This window comes from Astatotilapia calliptera, chromosome 12 (genome assembly GCF_900246225.1).
Source record: "Astatotilapia calliptera chromosome 12, fAstCal1.2, whole genome shotgun sequence".
NCBI lineage: Eukaryota > Metazoa > Chordata > Actinopteri > Cichliformes > Cichlidae > Astatotilapia > Astatotilapia calliptera.
The window spans coordinates 15,349,263-15,368,299 of record NC_039313.1 but is presented as its reverse complement, the minus strand read 5'-3'; the positions used below and the strand labels follow the sequence as shown (position 1 = coordinate 15,368,299).

Genomic DNA, 19,037 nt, shown 5'->3' with positions numbered 1-19,037 from the left:
CTCACATCACTGCACCAAACGCAGTGACTTATATCTATGCTATGCACTTGCAGCGTAGCATTATTATGGTTTCACCAAATTGTGTGTTGATGCCACAGTTGGGTATTTATTTATTACTCGGTTGCTGTTTTTCCAAGTCTGAAGCTTTATCCTTACGTGAGCGAATAACGCCATCTTGTGGTCAATGTAGTCAACAGCAACACACACAAAAAAGGCAAAGCTGAGAGGTCTCCATTCCCAGCTGCATACAAAGTAATATTGATTTTTGCAGGCCGATTACATCCTGCACAGTGTGCTAATACTAAGAAAAAGTCAAGCAAGTGGTGATAAAGGCAGAGCTCTCGATATATGTTTAGACTAAAACTATTATATTCTTTATTCAAATAATCTGCTTTTAAAACATCAAGCTTTGCAAAGTGTGAAATTGTTCATATTTACATTAAAGAGAGATCACATTGGAGAGCAAAATAATCTTCTGTCTTTTAGTTACAAACTCTAAATGTGCTTTTTGTAGCTCCGCTGTGAACTGTGCAACACACAACGCTGAAAATGCACTTTTTAAAAAAGTATCGAAGTCTGCTCATCATCTGTTCTGTAAATAAAAGGTGAAATAATTATGAATGTTTATTAAAAACAAAGATATTTTGACTTCTGTTTCCCCCTCACCAGGTGTTGCTGCTGTGAAGGACTCGGTCCCCTTGTCTCCCCTCAAATCTTCAGCTGGGTCTGCAGATGCAGAGCAGCAAAGTACTGAAGCAGGAAACTCTGCTTCGGGCAATGACTTGCAGCCTCGTGTTTCCATGGAAACCTCAAATCTCCGACCTCAGACGCCCAAAGCTGAACATGAATTGGAGGAAGACGATGAGGCCAGCGGCACACTGACCATTTCTGAGCTTACTTACAGGTCAATAAATCTTTATAATAAACTGTCAAAAGCAGCTTTTTTTAATTATAAAAGCCTCAACAGCTGCTTTCGGCTGAATGATCATTTTCTGGCTCATGTGTTCGGTGTAAACAGTAAAGATGGTTGTGTTTTTGATGGATGCAGTTGCCGGTTTTTGGAAAGAAAACTCCAAATTCAACCCATTTTCTCTAGCAAAGGACAAATTTTAGAGTTTTTAACATTTTAGGAGCAAAAGGTATCTCTCAGGCATAAGTGAGATTCAGGACATTCAGCAGACACTGAATCTGAACATTAGTAACATTCATTGGGTGAACTCAGGCTCAGGTTTGCTTATTCTCTCTCTTCTCCAGTCCCTGTGCCAGCATGCTTCCCACCCCAGTGGACGACAGCCAGGGAGGAGTCGACTTGCTCTTCTCCTCTCCAGTTCAAAGCCCCGCCAGGTTGCTTAGGGAGCTCCATGCTGATCCTGACATCCAGGCCCAGCTGGAGGCCGAGAGGGAGCGAGACAGGGCCTATGAGCGCACCCGCCTGGCCGCGAGAAGTCGAATGAGCGGAGTCCTGACCAGCAGTCTGCGCCTGCTGTCATCCAATGACAGAGTCAATGCTTGCGTGTTGAGCGTGGCCCGCTTTGTCGCTGTGGTAATGGGGGTCCTGCTCGTCACCGTGCCCACACTGCTGCTGCTGCTGGAGTCAGATATTGACGTGTCCTTCCTCCATGAGATCCGGCAGACACCGGAGTTTGAGCAGTTTCACTACGAGTATTACTGCCCGCTCCGACGCTGGATCCTGTGTAAGATCAGCATGGCCATGGAGAACCTGTGGTCAGACTGAGAAGGGAAAAGACATTCAGAAAAAGAGCAGAGAGAAGAGGCACTGTGAGGAAAACAAATACGTCCAAGTGTATGTCTTAACATGTGATTTAATCTTATATTTAATCTAGTATTCAGCCAAAACACCAGTCTGCCAAAGAGATGAAATGAGACTGTAGTTTATTGGCTCACAAAATTCTTGTTGGATGTTTCATTCAAAAAATCAATTACATTTCTGTCAGGATCCCTAAAATGAGTTAAAAACACTGGGACAAGAGCATTTGTTTCACCTCTTTGGCTGCGTAATTTGCTGCTTGGAAGAGAGAAATACGATTTTAATAGTAGCATTTAGTCACTTGTTAAGATAAACACTTCAGATAGTGATGAAGTGAAAAGATAGAGGACAGTAATGCTCAAGGAGGAACTTGTGGAAAGGGATGTAATGGACATAGAAAAAGTCCCAAAAAGAAGAAATTTGAATGGCTGTTCACTCCTGATGCTGATAAGTTGATTCGGAGACTCTCCACAAACCTTTCTGATTGGTTCCTGTCCTTGGAGCACCTGATTGGTAACAGAGCCTGTCAGTCATGACGGAGTGGGTGGACGCAGAAAGCTATGATTGATTAGTCACTGAACAACAACATCCACAGTCAGAGGTACATTATATAAATATATACATATATATTTAAAAAAAAAAAAACAAGAGATATTGATAATAATGCCAATTAAAAAAACTTGTTTTTAACATTTTGTACATTTTTATGTGATCAGATCTTTCAGGAATTTTTCAGTCAGAGGATCTACTTTGAGCTTATTTTCAAATTAATAGTTTACAAAAGATTACAAAAAAAAAGCGAATTTGCTGAGATTTATCAGGGTGTGAGTGTTGAGAAACTATTTTTTAGGACTACCACCAACAGTTGTTGGCTTGGTAGCACCCTGGCTTTTTCCTACAGAGGCTATAGCACAAATCTTTTACACAGATCACTGATTACAACTGTTTCAGATTACGTGATGTCATTTTGGAAAGATGAGGAAGGCCGGAGAAAAACTCTCAGCTTTTTTTCTTTGATAAAATGTGTTTCGATGAAAGTGTAAATGTCATCTGAACTAAATGTTAGCTCATTAGTTTACGGTCGCTCATGCATCTTCAAACAGTGTGGACAGAGTCTGCGGTAAACGTATGAAAAAAGGAAGAAAAGGTTACATGGAAGTTTATGAGGGAAAATGATCGTGGAATTGAGGTTCGTTTTTGATTAGTCAGCAATGTGCTACTTCACAGGGAGCTGTGCATAAGTTTCAGGAGAAACTAAAGATGGGTTGGTGTGGCTGACTCAAAAGAGTGTGCTCCAATGACACTGTGGGACAAGTGATGCGTGTAATGGCCTGAAACCGCTCATGAAGGTATTGTATTGGCGCGGTTGCAGTTATTAATCTTGCAGAATAAGATCAGCAGTTTGGTCACAGACACAGTCATTGGAGTACATTTCTAAAAGCTTCTGTGGTTGCATCATGTTGAGTATTTATCTTTGGATGTGACCAAAGACAGAGGTATCATGTTGCACTGTAGACACAGTGAATCATGGGATTCTGGTTTGAGGAGATTTAAGGTTCTGTTCATGGATATATACTTCTGATTTGGCTTAAGTATTTACCCCGACCAGTCACCAAATAAACTAAAACCTCTTTCCTAGCACTGTATAGGCCCCACAGGTACTGGCAAAATCCTCTGAGAGTGAGCATTAACGATCCTCTGTTTACTGGGAATGCTTGATCAGATTGGGACCTAAGGATATTGGATGACAGGTCAGCACTGCTTTATTTGCTTTACTTGATAGATATCAAAGTATATTAACACGAAGGCCTACAGTTTCATAGCGAAAAAGTCCCTATTCACTTCAGGTGTGAGTGTTTGCATAGACTCATCATCAATGTCATGATAATCTGTGGATTTTAATGATTTCTTTGAGCAGTTTTTTCAGGGTGGAATGATTTTACAACATACATCTTTAATGATTATAAAAACACAAACTTTGTGCATGAGTTTCAATTTATTTTGGATTTTCTCTAATTCACAAAGGGATAGTTTAAGTATAAGTCAAAAGTATGCAGGCTTAAATATATAGATGTACTCTGACTAATATTTTGTTGAAAATCTCTTGTTGCACCTTGACCTCATGCTTTTGGTAGCCATCAACATGTCTGTTGTAATTCTAGCTGGACATCTGACCATTCTTGGCAGAACTGGTAGAGTTTATTTATTATTTATTCAAGCGACACCCTGTGTCCACCCTGTGTCGATTAGGCAAAGTCCAAAATACATTCAAAATAGTGCAGCCGGTCTGCTGTACATTGATTCCATGCTGGGAAAAGAACAGTTCAAGGAAATCATTAAAAGCCCAAAGTTGCCATGACCTTCATGACGAGTGCATGTAAACATCTGACCACAACTGTAACTTGTTGTTGATTGGTGTGTAAATTTAGGATCAACTCAAGTCATTGGAAGTGACATCCTGCTATATGTATACACAGGAAAACTGATCTGGATCAGAGTGTAGGATTTTAGAAATTATTCACATTTGTCTGCCATGAAAGTATAAAAGGTGAGGTCAAATATAAAGCAAGCCAAGGTTTCTGTGTGTGTGCTGTCTGTATAGATGATCTCAAAAGTGTCACTAAGTAAAAGTTTACTTTTTGGACCTTACAGCCATCAACTTGTTGGTTGAACCTGTGACGATGGCTGTCTGTTACGACATAGTGACTCTGAATGAAAGTGATGCTAAATGGCTTCAGATCAAATGAAAACAGATGTAGTTGTGTCCGAAATGTAGTTTGATTTGGATCAACTTCTCAGGAAAGGGCATTTATGCAGTTTATGTTAAAAAATTAAAAAGTCATTAATAAAAAAAAACATGCATATACACACCATGTAATTTATCCATAACCTTTATCTCATATGTCTTGCTATTTAGAATAACCAAGCACTGTAGGTGAAGTTAGACATTAATATGTTGGCTGACTGTCTGTGTTGTTGTAGCATAATTTCACATAACTAATGTATGCATCCATGTCAGTTTCATTAAAATACTACACAAAACTCCTTCTCTGAGAGCCTGTACGTGCAGTTTGGCCTTCATAGATAAACTTCAATGCTCATTGCACTACTATCAAAACTGGGAATGGCTACACAGTATAATTTCGAGCCAGTCTCGAGGGTCTATTACAAAATCATCACTTAAAGTTGATTTTTCCACTCCTTGTAGTCTTTGTAAGTGAGCTGCTACAGAGGCTTCTGCAGTGCACAGCCCTCACATTCTCTTCTATTTATTCTGCCTCATGTTATCAGCTGTGTTGTCATGTAACTGTGGACTTTATGCATTAACAAGCTTTATGCATATATAGCAGATATGCAGTAACAACAGGAACAAGTTTATTTGAGGACAAAGCATTTATTTTCCTACTACAGCACATGCACTGAGTTTCAAAGGTGAAACTGAGCAAAGGGCCAAATGACTCTGATGAAGATGTTTGCATCTAACGCTGCAGATTCTGAGATTTTTTTTTTTTAAATGCCTTCACTTGAGTGAACAAAGCTGATCTGTATGCACTGCTAAATGATCACCATAATCTCTGTCTTCATAGCGTGTATGCACAGGCATCAGAGTGCTCAAGAGATTCACCACAGATTAAAAGACTCTTCACGGCTCTAAAGATGCAGGCCTTGGTTCTTTATTTCTGTGCTCCACCTTCCTGCAGTTAAATCAGGGAATCTATCTTTTTTGGTTCCTTTTGCTGACCTCTCAGTGCAAGTTGCATGCCCTTCATCTGTAAATACTGTGTTTATAGCTGTGGCAAAAGAAAAAGATTTCCTTTCTTTCTTTCCTCTGTGTGTCTTGTCTGTGTAAAGCAATCCACTGTAGATTACAGGCTTGGCTGTCTCAACCATCATAGACAAATGCATGTTCTCTGTGTTTTTACCAAGAGGAGAAACTGATGATCTTTTTGAAACCAAAAACCACTTTGCAGTGATCTTTGGACTTAATTTTAGTCACTCACTTCTCAACATAGACTACAGGTGGTTGCTAACTGTGTTAACTTAAGTAATATTCTCATCAGATGAAGAGTAGCTCCTCTAGTTAGCTACATTGTGCTTTTGCTGTGTGCTTGTACATCATTAAAGCCAGACCTCATTGCTAACAGAGCATGCTTGCATATTAGCCACTGATGCCATTAGCAAGGCTAGATTTCATTCACTTTCACTTCACAGAAATGAATTTAATCTCACTAATTGTAAAGTATTAATTCCAACTTGCTCAGATCTTTAGTTTGTAACTAGAAAATTAGAATCAACCACTGACTCATTGCAAACAACAGAAAGGCCTTTGGGGTCTATTTGATACTGTAGCACTATGTTAGTCTGTAGCTCATTTATACATTAACACCCTTTAAGAAAAGGGGAATTGAACCTCTTTCAGCTCTTTTTTTTTAGCTACAGAACTTGGGTTTCTGCTATTGACAAACAGCATACAGGATGGACTGGGAGAACAACTTTTGTTGCCTAATTATAAAGAAAACTGTGATAAAGAAAAAAATAGTAAAGTAAAAAAAAATCACATACAATTTGATGCATGAGTCAAGTATTTACAAACCTTAAATTTAACTACCTGTCTACATATCTGGAAAGTTAACAGCAAGAACGCTGAACTAACACTTGGAAATCAGATTGTTTAAAACTACTATACACAACCGAATACACTAATACATGTTTTAATTCATTTATTTAAGATTTTAAATATTTGAACTCAGGTCTACTATATGCAAAACTACTGGACATCACATGGTAGAGCAAAATAAACTGTATATTGTTTCAGTGTTGTGTGGGCATGTACAGTAGTAGCAGAATCTCTTGCACGGTCCCTGTATTGTTTTGATTGTTATTGTTAAATCTGATTGTTTTGTTGTTTTATCAGTTAGTCAAGTCATTTTGTTGTTTCTTTTTTGTCATTTTGTCACTTTTAATAATAAACTCTGGGAGATTTGATTTAGGAAGAGTCAGAAAAAAAGGGGAAAACCATCCCTCGAGTAACGACCCCCCCTCTCTACTGGGACAACCAAGCCTTATGAACTTTGTGAAGTGAACATTTTGAATGTTTGTATGTTATAACAGAAAACATGGTTTGTTTTATATGTTAATACTGCCACAATAAAGCTCCCTGATGAACATACATTGAAATGTTGTTATTACTGTGCGAGTTATTCCTGCTAATATCCTAATAAATCATGTTCCCAATTTGTCAGAGATTTGCCTCCCTCCTGTGGTAAAAAGGAGTTGCTGCAGCTTGTGTTGAGATCTCTATGGTGATATTTGTGTGAGCAACACAAGACTTCTATGGGTGTGTTCAGAGCTTTACTGCAGCCTGAGCTTCATGTGTTTTAGATGCTACTTATGTTTTCCATGGCTGGAACTATCAAAATACAAGCCGGGAAAGAGTTCTGGGTAAGAGTGATTATTCTCTTAAACTGGTTCAAACTAAAGCTGTTCTTTTTGTGGCAAAAATAGCCAAACCATGTAATTCTTAGAGTGGATGTTGGAGAGCAACACTTGTTTCTTGTTTCTTCTATCTTCATCTAAAGTTCTCCAGGCTTTTTGAGTTTTTTTTATTTGGTTTGGGGTTTTTTGACATTGGCCGCTTTTTCAGTAAACCAGGGTTGTGTGATAATGCAGTCTGATAGTATAATTTGCACCAACAAGGTATTTCCCAACAAGCTATTAGCCGAAAACCTGGCATATTTTTTGATTGATGCACGGTGTCTCTGCCCAAAGAAACAAACAAAAAAAAAAAACCCAGGAAACTGGACAAGCAGAGGACAAAAGAAGAAACTGCAGGCTTAAAAAACTAGCTGCAGTAAATGAACAGTATCTGAAAGTTGTTTCTGTAAGAAATAGGAAAAAGCAAAAGATCTGAGAGATGTATTTTTCCCTTAGTTGATCCAGCTGCTGTTCACCAAAGCCTGATTGGAAACAGTCTCAGTGAAAGGTTGGATGATGTGAAGACTCCAGCGACACTTGAAGTATTAGGGAACAACTTTATTAGGTGACCAATGCGCTTCGGCTTGTGGCCTTCATCAGGGTCATTGCAAAATATCAAACAGTTTGCGTTTAAATAAAAAAAAGGAAACAGAAAAACTCCAAGTGGACCAATCACACATTCACAAACAAGTGGAGGGTTGGTTATCAAGAAGCCATTTGTAAAAAGAGTAAACGGGCAAAAGGCTGAGGTACACCAAATGACACTAGAACTGGACTGAAAATCAGTGGAACAAGTCTAATGGAGAAACAAATCTAAATTTTTGGTAGCACAATGCTGTAGTTAGCACTTTCACCTCAGAGCAAGAATATCCTGGGTTTGAATTCTCCAGCCTTTCTTTGTGAAGTCTACGTATCGTCTCCAGGTGCTCCGGCCTGCCCCTGGCTGTTAGATTAAATGATGATTCCACACTGACCACAAGTATAAATGTGGATTTTATCTCTCTCTTGATAGATTGGAAACCTGTCCAGGGTGTATCCTTCCTCTGCCCCATGAAAGCTGGCATAGACGCCCACCCAGCTGCTACCCTGAACTAGATAGGTAGAAGGAAATGGATGGAATCCAGATTTGACATTCATGGTTGAAACTGTTGTCAGTATGTATGACGGAGGTCAGAAAACATGCACAACAGTGAGTATCTACAGCCATCAGTAAAACATGGTGGAGGCTATTTAATGGTTTAGGAGTGCATTTCAAGCAGTTGTATTAACAATGTCTTCTTAACTGATGAAACTGTGAATGCCGAAAAGTGCCATCAAATTTTGATACACTTTGTAAAACTTTCTGAAAAGCATTTGATTGGAAACAACTTCATTCTTCAACATGACCCCCATTGAATATGATCTCCCATTGTCCTAGCAAAATATAAAGAAATGAGGGGTGACTTTTTCAGCGTATTGTATGTTGATGTGTTCAATATGTTCTGCATAGTGTGTGCATTAAACATTTGTTTTGCTTCTAATAAACAAGACTGTTCTGCCATTAATGTAAATAACTTGATCGTTTACAGAGAACATATTAAGGTGTACACAGGAAAGCGAAATACTAAAGCATGCAATAATGGATGCAACTGGAGAAGAGACGTCTTTTCAAATGCCAGATCTAAATACTACAACAAAAGGTGCTGTGTCTGAACTCCTGGAGGATGTTGGGAACTGTAGGCAGAGTATCAACCAGGAGCTGAGCCTTCATCTTCTCAGTGACTCTCTCTTCAGCGAGCAGCAGAAGCTCAGGCATGTGTTGGACTGGGCTAACAGATATCTCTGCAGTGGTTCAGTGATTTGCCATCAACTCTGCAGAGCTGACAGTTTGATAAACAATATGAAAAACAAAGGAAGCAAGAAAATCTCACCCAAACATTCATCTGGATCTAAATATCATCATCCAGTTTCCTTTGATGCCGGTGCTCGTGAGGTATATGGGGGAGGATCAAGTATGAAAACAACTTGTCAGTCCAGATCTTTAAATGATCTAACCAGCTCCTGTAGCTATAAGTTTTCATATGACCTCCACAGTCCAGTCTCCTTTTCCCCAGGGACACAGGAGGAAAATTGGCCTGATACTGAAACTGAAAATATAAAAAGCACAGAGCAACAACATGCCACCAATAAACACATTTCTAGCCAAGACTACCGCAGAACAAACAGATTTCACATGTCTAATCAAAGGGACCACACATTCACATCTGATGCTGCAACACACTTGATCAAAGAGTCCACATCATCTGGGAGGAATGCCATTTGTAAAAAGAGCTCCGCGTACAGTGAAGTGAATATCTTAAAACCGCTAGATGAAAGCAACAATTTCAGTGGCATGACTTCTAAAAGAGCTGGAGCTAAAAGAGAGGTGTCAGAAAGTCAAAAGGTACGGAGCAAAGAGGACAAGTGGATGGAAGAAAATGAGAAGGAGAAAATACAAGATGACAGGAATGAGGGAAATTATAGAAAAGAACAGGAATCCAGTTCAGATCACACACATAGTCAAATAAGCCTCGCTGAGCCAGAGATGATACCTGAGCAGACGGCAAAAACAGCTAATTCCCATGTTATCCATCCCTTGAAATCGTCATTAAACTTGAGTGTGTATGAGCAGTACCAGCTATGTGTGGCTCAGCTAAATCACCTCAGAATAAGCCAGCATTTCAAGCCTGAGTCACCTGTGAAAGAGGGGACGACATCTGGAGAAATGGGCGATTATGTTAAAGCTCCAGCTTGTCCGGGGTCTTGCTTTGAACTGAACTCTTACATCACAAATCCTGAGATTAAAAAACAGGTTAACAACACAGGAAGCAAAAGAGCCACCGCAGCAGAAAGCGCAGAGGAGAGGAGCTCACATGGCACCAAGAAAACTCCTAGCGAATATAGAAGTGCAAAATCTTGCAGCAATTTGACTGTGAAGCAAACACCTACAGCTTTTATGAAGGAAACTGCAGAAGAGAGAGCCTCGAATGATGAGAACAAGCCAGGTGATGTGTATTGTGTGGAGAAGGATGCTGCTCCTGTTTCTAACCCAGGTATGGAAATCGTTATATATGTTGTATGCAATCAGTCGACGTGTGTTGATGGTCCGGGGGTGTTTGGACCCTGAGTTTAGAGTTTATGGACCTTGTATTTTGGCCTTTAGTTTGTTTATTATTTTCCTTTTAATCTTCTTTTATTTTCTCAGTATTTTGAGTCTTTAGTTCTTTGTTCCAGTTACAGCTTGAACTTTAATGAATCATTTCTTTAGTGTTTTCCTCTGTTTTCCATCTGTCTTTCCTGCATGTCAAGCTTACTACTGAGTTTTCTTGTTTTATTTATCCTTACTAATTTAGTGTTTTACTTTGGTAGTTAACTTTGGTTTCCATTCATATGGAGTCCTCTTGTCATGATGTTTGAGTCTTGTTACTCAGTTCCTATAACCCTTTAAAAGACAAGATATAGTTGGAAAATTTGGATTTTCCAGTGAATCCACATCAAAATTACAGAATTTAAAAAGAATATTAAAAAATTGTATTAGTTCAATATTTCAAGCTATAGTCAATTAGATGAAAAATCTAATAAATAACAGTCCAGTTAGCACAGTGGTGTGGTGGCAAGAAGGTCCTGGGTTTGAATCCACCAGCTAACTGGAGCATTTCTGTGTGGAGTCTCTCCTGGCATGTTCTCTCCTTGTTCTCTGGCTTTCGCCCACGGCCCAATTATGTGCAGGTTAGGCTAATTACTGACTCTAAACTGGCCCTAGATGTGAACATGAGTGTGAATGACTGTCTCTGGCAACCTGTCCAGAGTGTACCTCATCATCCCTCACCCTATGACAGCTGGAAAGGGCTCCAGTCAAACCAAGACCATCCAAATCCATCCATCTGTAGAAGAAGACAGATGGATGGGTGTTTCTTTAAAATGCTATAGTTTAAATTGTTTCAAAAGATTAAAAATGTGACATTGCTAATTATTACTATCAAGGTGTCAAGATGCTTTCACTTTGTCATGAAATGAACCCTTAGGTTATGAGATAAACAGGACAGAAAAAAAGATGATCAAGTTTTACATTTGGACATTAACGTTTGGCTTTTCATTCCTTTTTTGTTTCTTATCAAAAACTAAATTTCCTCACTTCTATCCTTGGAAGAACAAATCAGCCTGTCATGGAGTTATTTATAACTCATAAGTGCTCTACAGCAAGGTGCCAAGGGCTTTTTACAAATAAATACTGTAATTCAAGGAATGCTGAGATGAAAAGGTTTAAGCAGTTTGCTAATATGTATTTCCCCCCTCTTGTGTCTGTGGTTAGGTTTGCTTCAAAACAGGATTAGACATCATCCAGACAGTACAGACCATCAGAGGATTCTCAAAGATCCAAAAAATAGAGCTGGAGATAGAGCTCGCTGGATCCTCACTGATAATTCACTGGGAGAAAGATTTCCAAGGTTAGCTAATTTAGTGTGTGGAGAGTTGTTTATAACCTTTGAACAAGTTTATACTAGAAAAACTTGTTAAGTTTCCCCAGACGTCTACGCTCTCCTGATGTACACTTTTCTCTTCTTATCTAAGGGCATATGAACCAAATTTTAATTTTAATAGCCAAATAATTTTGTCTAGTGTGTGATGATGAGAAGTTGAATTTCACCCTTTGTCTCCTGCAGACATCAACAAGCAATCAAGTACACAAAGAAACTGAATCTGATCCCGCGACCTGTACAGACACACACTCTTCATCATGATGACTCTGGACTTACATCATGTGAGTGTAAGCTTGACATCAAAATTACAGACAAAACTGCAAAAAGATGATAAAGTGCTATAAAAAACAGAAGACCAAAGGAAAGCTCAGTCACCAACATCTCACATGACAAATTTGCTCCAACTGTTGAAACTTATGTATAATTCATTTCACTCTTTATCAGACATTCTGGTTAACAAGCCAATATAATGTTTACTTATGCGTTTCACTTTTTAACCAAGTAAATGCTCAGAATTAGCGCTGTTTTTACATCAGAATATAATGTGTAACTTTGTCTGTGAAGGTTCTCAGTCATCCAGGTCATCGTAGTCAAAGGAGCTTGGAAAGAAAAGCGTCTGGACTTAAAGAAGTCCAGACGCTTTTCTTTCCAAGCTCCTTTGACAATGTGTAACTTTCATTCACACTTACAGACTCTGCCACGGATGTCACTATGGACAATACCTTTGAATACCAGGTAGGAAATCTTTACTACATGCGCACATAGTTTTAGCCTTTTTTTTAAACAGTTTTTTAAACCCAAGTCTATCTGGTGTTTTAATGTAATAATCTTAACATTGGTTGTAACATTTCACAGTGTCTTGTTAAAACAATCCCTCTACTTTCTGTTTTGCATGTTGTGGTGTCGTTACACCTGCTAGTCAGCAGGCGTCCCTGTAAGAGACCGCTGGTTGTGTTTGCCTGATGAGGTGTGGCTGTTCATCCTGTCTCTGCTGCCTCATAGGGATTTATCCATAGTGGTGCAGGTCTGCCACCGCCTGCATGCACTGGCATCTGATCACTCACTGTGTGAGTGAACCTGTAGTTTGGTAAACACTTCAGCTAGATTTTAGTATCATTCTGCTAAAATTCAGATCGAACACAGGACAGATGTCAGAGGGATTTTCTAAACTTTTCCAAGTAGCAGCACATGGTACGTTCTCATGATGTAAGAGCTTCCAGCTGGTGTGTGCTCTACTGCTCCCTGAACAAACATACACATGATTACACTGACCTGCACAGTCATGCATAGAAACTACAGTTCAGAGTTTTGAATGAACAAAAAAGCTGCTTACATTAAACAAAAGTTTATGTTTTACTCCTCCTTCAAGGGAAAAATCTAAGGCTTGAAAACTCGGCTCTAACTGACCAGTGGTTGCTGTGTGTGGGCAGACGTTGTCCTCAAAGTTTGTTTCTGTATAGCTGCAGTGGCCTCTCTGTCTGCTCCAGTGGGCTGCAGATGTTTTTCTCACTGTGTAGGAATTCGCTTAAGGTAAAAAAAAAAAAAAAAATCCAATAACAAGAAAAGTAATACAAAAATATGATTCAATAGAGTAAATAACTAAATGATAATCATGCAGAGGTGGTATGACGGATTGGAAGTTCTGCTGAAAGGCTGTGAAAATAACTTAGAGTTGTGTCTGACTGTTATGTAAAAAAAAATCACATTCATTATCTATTTTTTGTGCTGCCACTTTTTTATTAAACCCAAACTCTGAATGCATCTTCCATCACTGGTCACAAGTCTCATAGATGTAAAGTGTGTAAAATGTGATATTTTGCGGCTTACATCAGTACTTTGTGACAGCAGTGCAAATATCGTGAATATAAAGTCATGCGATCATTTCAGGAACTCAAGGTCACAAGTTGTACTGGTCCTGGTCTCCATGGTGATCAAATTTTGTCAGTGATTAGTCAGTGCTGTGATCACGTGACTAGTGTGGATGTAAGCTGGAGTGGAGCAACAGACACAGGAGTGAAGGCTCTGACGGATTACAGAAAAGGGTCAGTAAACACACACATATGTTTGTTTTCACGGCTTACTGAGTAACCATGACCTAATTATAACCATAACCTAAATACAAAATTTTAAGCATGCCTTCAAATTCATGAAATCCGGGATTTAGTCCCCACATTGACTGTTGGTCCCCATGAATACAGTGAGAGGCCAATTTATGGTCCTCATGAAGACATTTAAACAAGTACACACACACACAGGAGGATGTTACAGTGACCCTAACAACTCCCACTAACTGCCTTGACCTAACCTCTAAACCTCTAACAAAGTAAAAACCTTCACTCCAAAAAATGTCATCATTTTAAATGATGAAGGGATGATTTTTGTGCTGATCACAGGTTGTGTATAATTGACTTCTTGTCATTTTTATCTTAGTGAAGTGAAAAATATGTTTTACATGTTGAATTGTTTACTGTGCTCAGAGTAAGAAGGGCATGTTGTATGGTGAAAATATTACATCTTCATATTTGTGGGTCTGTCCATCTATGCACCCATCCACAACTGGTAGATGTTCGCACTTCCATGAGTTTGGTTTTGCCTGAGTTTTATTACTGTTAAGTTTCCCTTCCCACTGATGCCAAGTGTTTGTTGAAATCAGTCCATCCAGTTTCTTAACCTCTGTTATAATACCAGATAAAGAATCTGACATGGGCGGATAACTTTGTTTCTTCTTCTATAGCCTAAAATCTGTTGTCCTGAATGGCTGTCAAGTCACTGATGCCCCACTGAAAGAACTTGTCCTGAAACACAAAGACAGGTCAGAATCCTTCCCTATTAACACATTTACTGCTAATGGTGGTGTAACTCATGCTACACTGTAGGCTTAGGTGGGGGTTAGAAAGTGTCCCATAATGCACGTGCATGTTTGTCTCTGGATAAACTGTCTTTGTAAATATCGTGCATGAAGGGTTTTTTGGGGGGATGTCTTCAAGTGGTTGTCAGATGAGTTTTAGTTTAGTCAAGTTGAAATATGAATTACACTTCAGACATGAAATACAGTCTCTCTGTCAGACAGAGAATTTCAGGGCACTGTTAAATTTGCACTTCTTCTTCTTTTGAGATATTGCAGGAATTAAATGTCTTTGCACTGACAGAAAGGGGATTTTCATCGGTCCAGCCCACTTAAGATCACAGTGGGCTGTTGTGGCCACTGGTATAAAAGGCCTTGAAACCTCTGACTTAACTGAATTAATAACTGGAGGAGTTGTGAGAATTGCATCAAAGAGAAAAATTATAATGTTATTCTGATAACGGCATGTAGTGGCTGACACCTCACATTCTCAAGTCTAAGCCTCGAAAGACGCTGCTCTTATGTTTCAGATAATCCTTAGTTAATCCTCGCAATCCTTATTTTAAACTTAGTTTGAATTCCTGGACACCGAATGGTTTTATTATTTGAAATAAATACCACTTCGTCTCGTGAAGAATGAGATGTGATTATCAGAAGGACATTAAATAACAACCACATCAAGATTGTCATGTTGTTGTTTTTGGTGTTTACAACATTGTCTTTTAGCCTGCGCAGGTTGGAGGTGTTTGGCTGTCAGTTCCTTACTTCATCCTGGCTACAGACAGTATATGAGGTGCTAAATTTTGATATAACAGTTAAAAACACATACTATTAATATAAAAAAAAAAAAACTATGATGCTCTGCAGAGCTTCATTTACTAAACATGATTTAGCATGTGAAAAAGTAAGTCCTTGTACATTTCTGCATGTCTTCATATCCAGATGTGCTCCGGCCTTCAGCATCTAAACATCGGACGAGTGCCAAAAATCACCGTAAACAGCCTCACTGGGTTGACAGCACGGCTCAAAAGCCTCATTTCACTGAATCTCACAGGACTACAGGTGGATAGTTTTCTGTGACTCAATCTGAATCTACACATTGAATGTTTATGGAGTTGCAGCTCTGTCTTTAATAGTGCTCTAAACGTAGTCCCTGCCGCTAACAGGTCACTCATGCCATAGTTGATACTTTGCTCCAGAACTGCATTGAACTTCAGAGTCTGTCCTTCAGTTCCTGTCCTGGAGTCACTGACCTGACACTGCATAGCATCAGCAAATATTCACCTTGTATCAGGTATCCACACATATGCAAAGGGAAGCAAAGTGCACATAATTAATAAGAACCAAGCGTTGCCAGCGGTGTTCTTATCAATAGAAACCGGCCAGAGGAACTGTATAAAAATATGTTTTACTTTAGAAAATAAAAAGTTAAATTCATATTTTCATATTTGACATAACAATTAACATCTATGATATCCATGTGGGTTTTTGTTTGTGTGAGTTAGAGCTGTTGATGTGAGTGGCTGTAAAGCAGTAACAGATGCAGGTGTTCAGTCTTTGGCTCTGGGCTGCACAAGACTTCAGCAGCTGGATCTCAGCTCCACCAGCACCGGAAACAGAGGGTACAAAGCACGTCTCACCACATGTGATCAATGTGCTAGTGTCAGTGACGAACAAGTGAACCCTCACCTGTGTGTGTGTGTGTGTGTGTGTGTGTGTGTGTGTGTGTGTGTGTGTGTGTGTGTGTGTGTGTGTTGTGCATGCATGATGTGACCCAGGGTTTCTCTGCTAGCAAATTACTGCAACAGACATCTTCATACCATCAAACTCAGTTTCTGCCACATCACCGTAAAGAAAATACTGAAGCTTTGCCAACATTGCAAGAGGTAAAAACACACATTCAAAGATGTTTCTTTATTCTCTGCACAAAATGCAGAGTCACTGTGTACTGCCATTAATTCCACTGAGCAGAATGAACACAAGGACGTATCAATACAGTGTTTCAGAAGGTTGCAGTAGCTGCTCTTCACACGCTTTCAAACTCAATTTCTATTCATTTCTCTACATATTTAAATGTCAAAGGTTTTCCACTGTTGCAGTTCTAAATGTAGCACACACGAACACATTAGGTTCACCCCCCATGACCTTTTACAGGATAAAATTATAATTAGCTCATATATAAATGATGTTTATCAATGATGTGCAGTGTGTGTAGAATAAGGCTGTAACACAATCAAATGTGTAAAAAAAAGTACTTTCTGGATGGACTGTAGTTTATCTAGTAGCATCTGGTGAAGCTGTGTCACACGAAAAGGAGAATCGGGGATGTAGCGGGGAGACTGGGACAACTTAAATAGTGAACCTTTTATAAAATGTCCTAATAATATGTGCAGAAGGATATCAGCTGAGCCATCAAATATTGAGGACAGGCACTGAGGTCAGCTGATGTCACAGGACTGTGGGCTCCATTTAATGGGTCTGCCTGAGTTGACACTCTGCTCATTATGTTGTATCTGTCTCCTAAATTCAATTGAACAATCTTTTAGAAGTTCATACAAGTGTAAAACCATATATGAGTGCCACACTAAACAAATTACATGCTGAGACATGATTATGCAGTGTGAAACTCTGTGATGTTTTCGTAGCATATGACAGTTACGAAAGTTGCAAAAGAAAAAAGACTTTCCTTCCATCTTATCATGAGCACACTGTAACTGACCATGAAAATAAAGCATGTCAGCACTGCAGTAATTAATGCAATGATGATCTAATTGGTGGAAATTATTCGAAAATATGAAAGTCAGCTGCTAGTGATCTAATAAGTGAGTGACATGGCAGAATAAAGGAGCAATCTATACCCAAATCAAATGTCTTTCTGTAGTTACAAAATATGAAAAATGCATGCTGGCACCTATGATCTGGTTCCATGTTTGTCTCCTTTTAGGCTGAAGGTGCTTCATCTCTATGGCTGTGCACATCTACCCACTGAACACGAGATCAAAGAAGTGAACAGCACCGTTAATGTTTCCCCTTTGTCCTGACCCTGACAGTTATATCTCCACGAAATATTTATTGAACAAATCAAAGAGGGAAATGTTGATTTAGCCAAGTATGTAGCATTATTAGTTTTATTTTTCTATGCTATTACATGAGCAACAGGCTAAATGAGGTCTGCCATGGTCTGAGGGACTATTTTCAAGGATGACTAAAAAGCTTTTAATACCGGTATATGTGCTTGACTGCATGCGTTTAAAGATTGTTATCAGATGTGCAGAAATCTGAAGGGTGTATCGTCTAAGCATTAAATATTTTCTGTCATTATATAACTTTGCGGGAATTTTTTAAAAGGCTGCTTGTTTTTCTACTTTTAACTCAGGTTAATGTTGTTAGGTAAAAACCCATCTCATCGTATTTTACAACTTAAAATTTAAAAAAACAAACAAAAAACTGCTTTTGTTTGTATGTGCCGCTGACTTTGTAGTGGTGTAGTGGGTTACTGCTACTTAGAGCAAAACTGTGAGCTTGTTTTTTTCATCTGAATTGAGTCAAATAAACTAAAAATAAACTAAAAACAGAAGCTAAGAATACTAAGATTTAATAAACTGTTTATAAAACATGAAATGGGGGCAATGGGTTTAATAATATGTCTGATTATATTTTACATTAAAATGTAAAGATTACAGTCTGGCTACAAAGGCATGATATTGTACATGGAATTAGCAAAAATAAAAGATGCAGGAGTACTTTCAAATTTCTATAATTTGCATTCCTGTGTAGCATTACTGGTATCATCATAGCAGGACTAGCAGTGTGTTTTGCACTAGTATGACTCCAGGTTTAAAGAGCCTTCCAATAAAAGCTCCAATGAGTACTAATAATCAAAGATAGGAAACATAATTCATATGCTGTGAATGGCCAACTATGTTACAAAGTCAAAGGAGGAACCACATCAGCAGTGGCACTTTAATAAGACAATACCGAGGGTTTACTTTTAACTTGTTTGAGGGCAAAACACAAAAAAGTGCTGTTTTTATGCAGTTGCTGGTTTTGCAGATTTTGGCCACACTGTTAGGATTCTTGCTTGATGCTGTTTGGTTTAACAGCATTTGCAACACCACATTTTATGGTCCTAAAATAGTTTATTATCAGTATTGCATGCCTATAAAAAAGAAAGAGAGATGGGAGGGGGAGGATATAAAAGAAACATATCAGAAGGAGTGAGTCTATTCCTGGAGCTGCACTCCGTCTCCTTCCAACAATGGGGTTTAACCTTACGACTGGCTATCAACTATCAAATGGAAATCCAGCTCTGAATTTAATTTCACTTTACCTAACAGCTAAACTCCTGTAGGCTCTGCCTGTTTTTCTAGTACTTTTTTTCGCTCTTTTTATTATCTGCAAATACTCGCTTTCAAATCTAAAAGCCAGATTGCTGCAGAAATTAAAAACA

The 19,037-nt window shown here is 38.8% G+C and overlaps 3 protein-coding genes across 11 annotated transcripts in view; all 3 read left to right on the top strand.

The window, feature by feature from the left end:
* The window catches only part of frmd3 (FERM domain containing 3), a 60,654-nt gene extending 56,946 nt beyond the window's left edge, over positions 1-3,708 (top strand). For all 8 annotated transcript variants that reach the window (XM_026186559.1, XM_026186557.1, XM_026186558.1 and 5 more), the window contains 2 exons: positions 670-904; positions 1,255-3,708. In XM_026186559.1, coding sequence (XP_026042344.1) covers positions 670-904; positions 1,255-1,735 — 716 coding nt within the window. In that variant the 3' untranslated portion in view covers positions 1,736-3,708. The remainder of the gene's footprint in view (positions 1-669; positions 905-1,254) is intronic.
* A 3,408-nt stretch (positions 3,709-7,116) lies between these two features.
* Positions 7,117-12,507, top strand: LOC113033318 (uncharacterized). Its single transcript, XM_026187004.1, has 6 exons — positions 7,117-7,210; positions 8,256-8,432; positions 8,812-10,314; positions 11,574-11,709; positions 11,926-12,023; positions 12,434-12,507. The coding sequence occupies exons 2-6, from the start codon at positions 8,423-8,425 to the stop codon at positions 12,505-12,507; spliced, it is 1,821 nt and encodes a 606-aa protein (XP_026042789.1). The 5' UTR covers positions 7,117-7,210; positions 8,256-8,422.
* A 1,063-nt stretch (positions 12,508-13,570) lies between these two features.
* Positions 13,571-17,908, top strand: LOC113034044 (F-box/LRR-repeat protein 2-like). 2 transcript variants are annotated; one of them, XM_026188327.1, is made up of 8 exons: positions 13,571-13,784; positions 14,477-14,554; positions 15,314-15,380; positions 15,530-15,649; positions 15,787-15,881; positions 16,093-16,209; positions 16,366-16,473; positions 17,532-17,908. In XM_026188327.1, exons 1-8 carry the CDS (start codon positions 13,615-13,617, stop codon positions 17,626-17,628), a joined length of 852 nt encoding a protein of 283 aa, XP_026044112.1. In that variant the 5' UTR covers positions 13,571-13,614; the 3' UTR covers positions 17,629-17,908. The 2 variants fall into 2 exon arrangements, with proteins under 2 accessions (XP_026044112.1, XP_026044111.1); XM_026188326.1 differs by having other exon boundaries at positions 15,754-15,881.
* Positions 17,909-19,037: the final 1,129 nt, after the last annotated feature.

What these genes read in the sequence shown, in the direction of transcription:
- LOC113033318 (XM_026187004.1), top strand. An exon ending in TGCTCCTGTTTCTAACCCAG is followed by an intron (nt 10,315 to 11,573) that starts GTATGGAAATCG and finishes GTCTGTGGTTAG; the next exon opens with GTTTGCTTCAAAACAGGATT. An exon ending in CTGGGAGAAAGATTTCCAAG is followed by an intron (nt 11,710 to 11,925) that starts GTTAGCTAATTT and finishes TGTCTCCTGCAG; the next exon opens with ACATCAACAAGCAATCAAGT.
- LOC113034044 (XM_026188326.1), top strand. Translation starts at nt 13,615, where the DNA reads ATGCGATCATTTCAGGAACTCAAGGTCACAAGTTGTACTGGTCCTGGT. An exon ending in AAATATTCACCTTGTATCAG is followed by an intron (nt 15,882 to 16,092) that starts GTATCCACACAT and finishes TGTGTGAGTTAG; the next exon opens with AGCTGTTGATGTGAGTGGCT. An exon ending in ACCAGCACCGGAAACAGAGG is followed by an intron (nt 16,210 to 16,365) that starts GTACAAAGCACG and finishes GATGTGACCCAG; the next exon opens with GGTTTCTCTGCTAGCAAATT.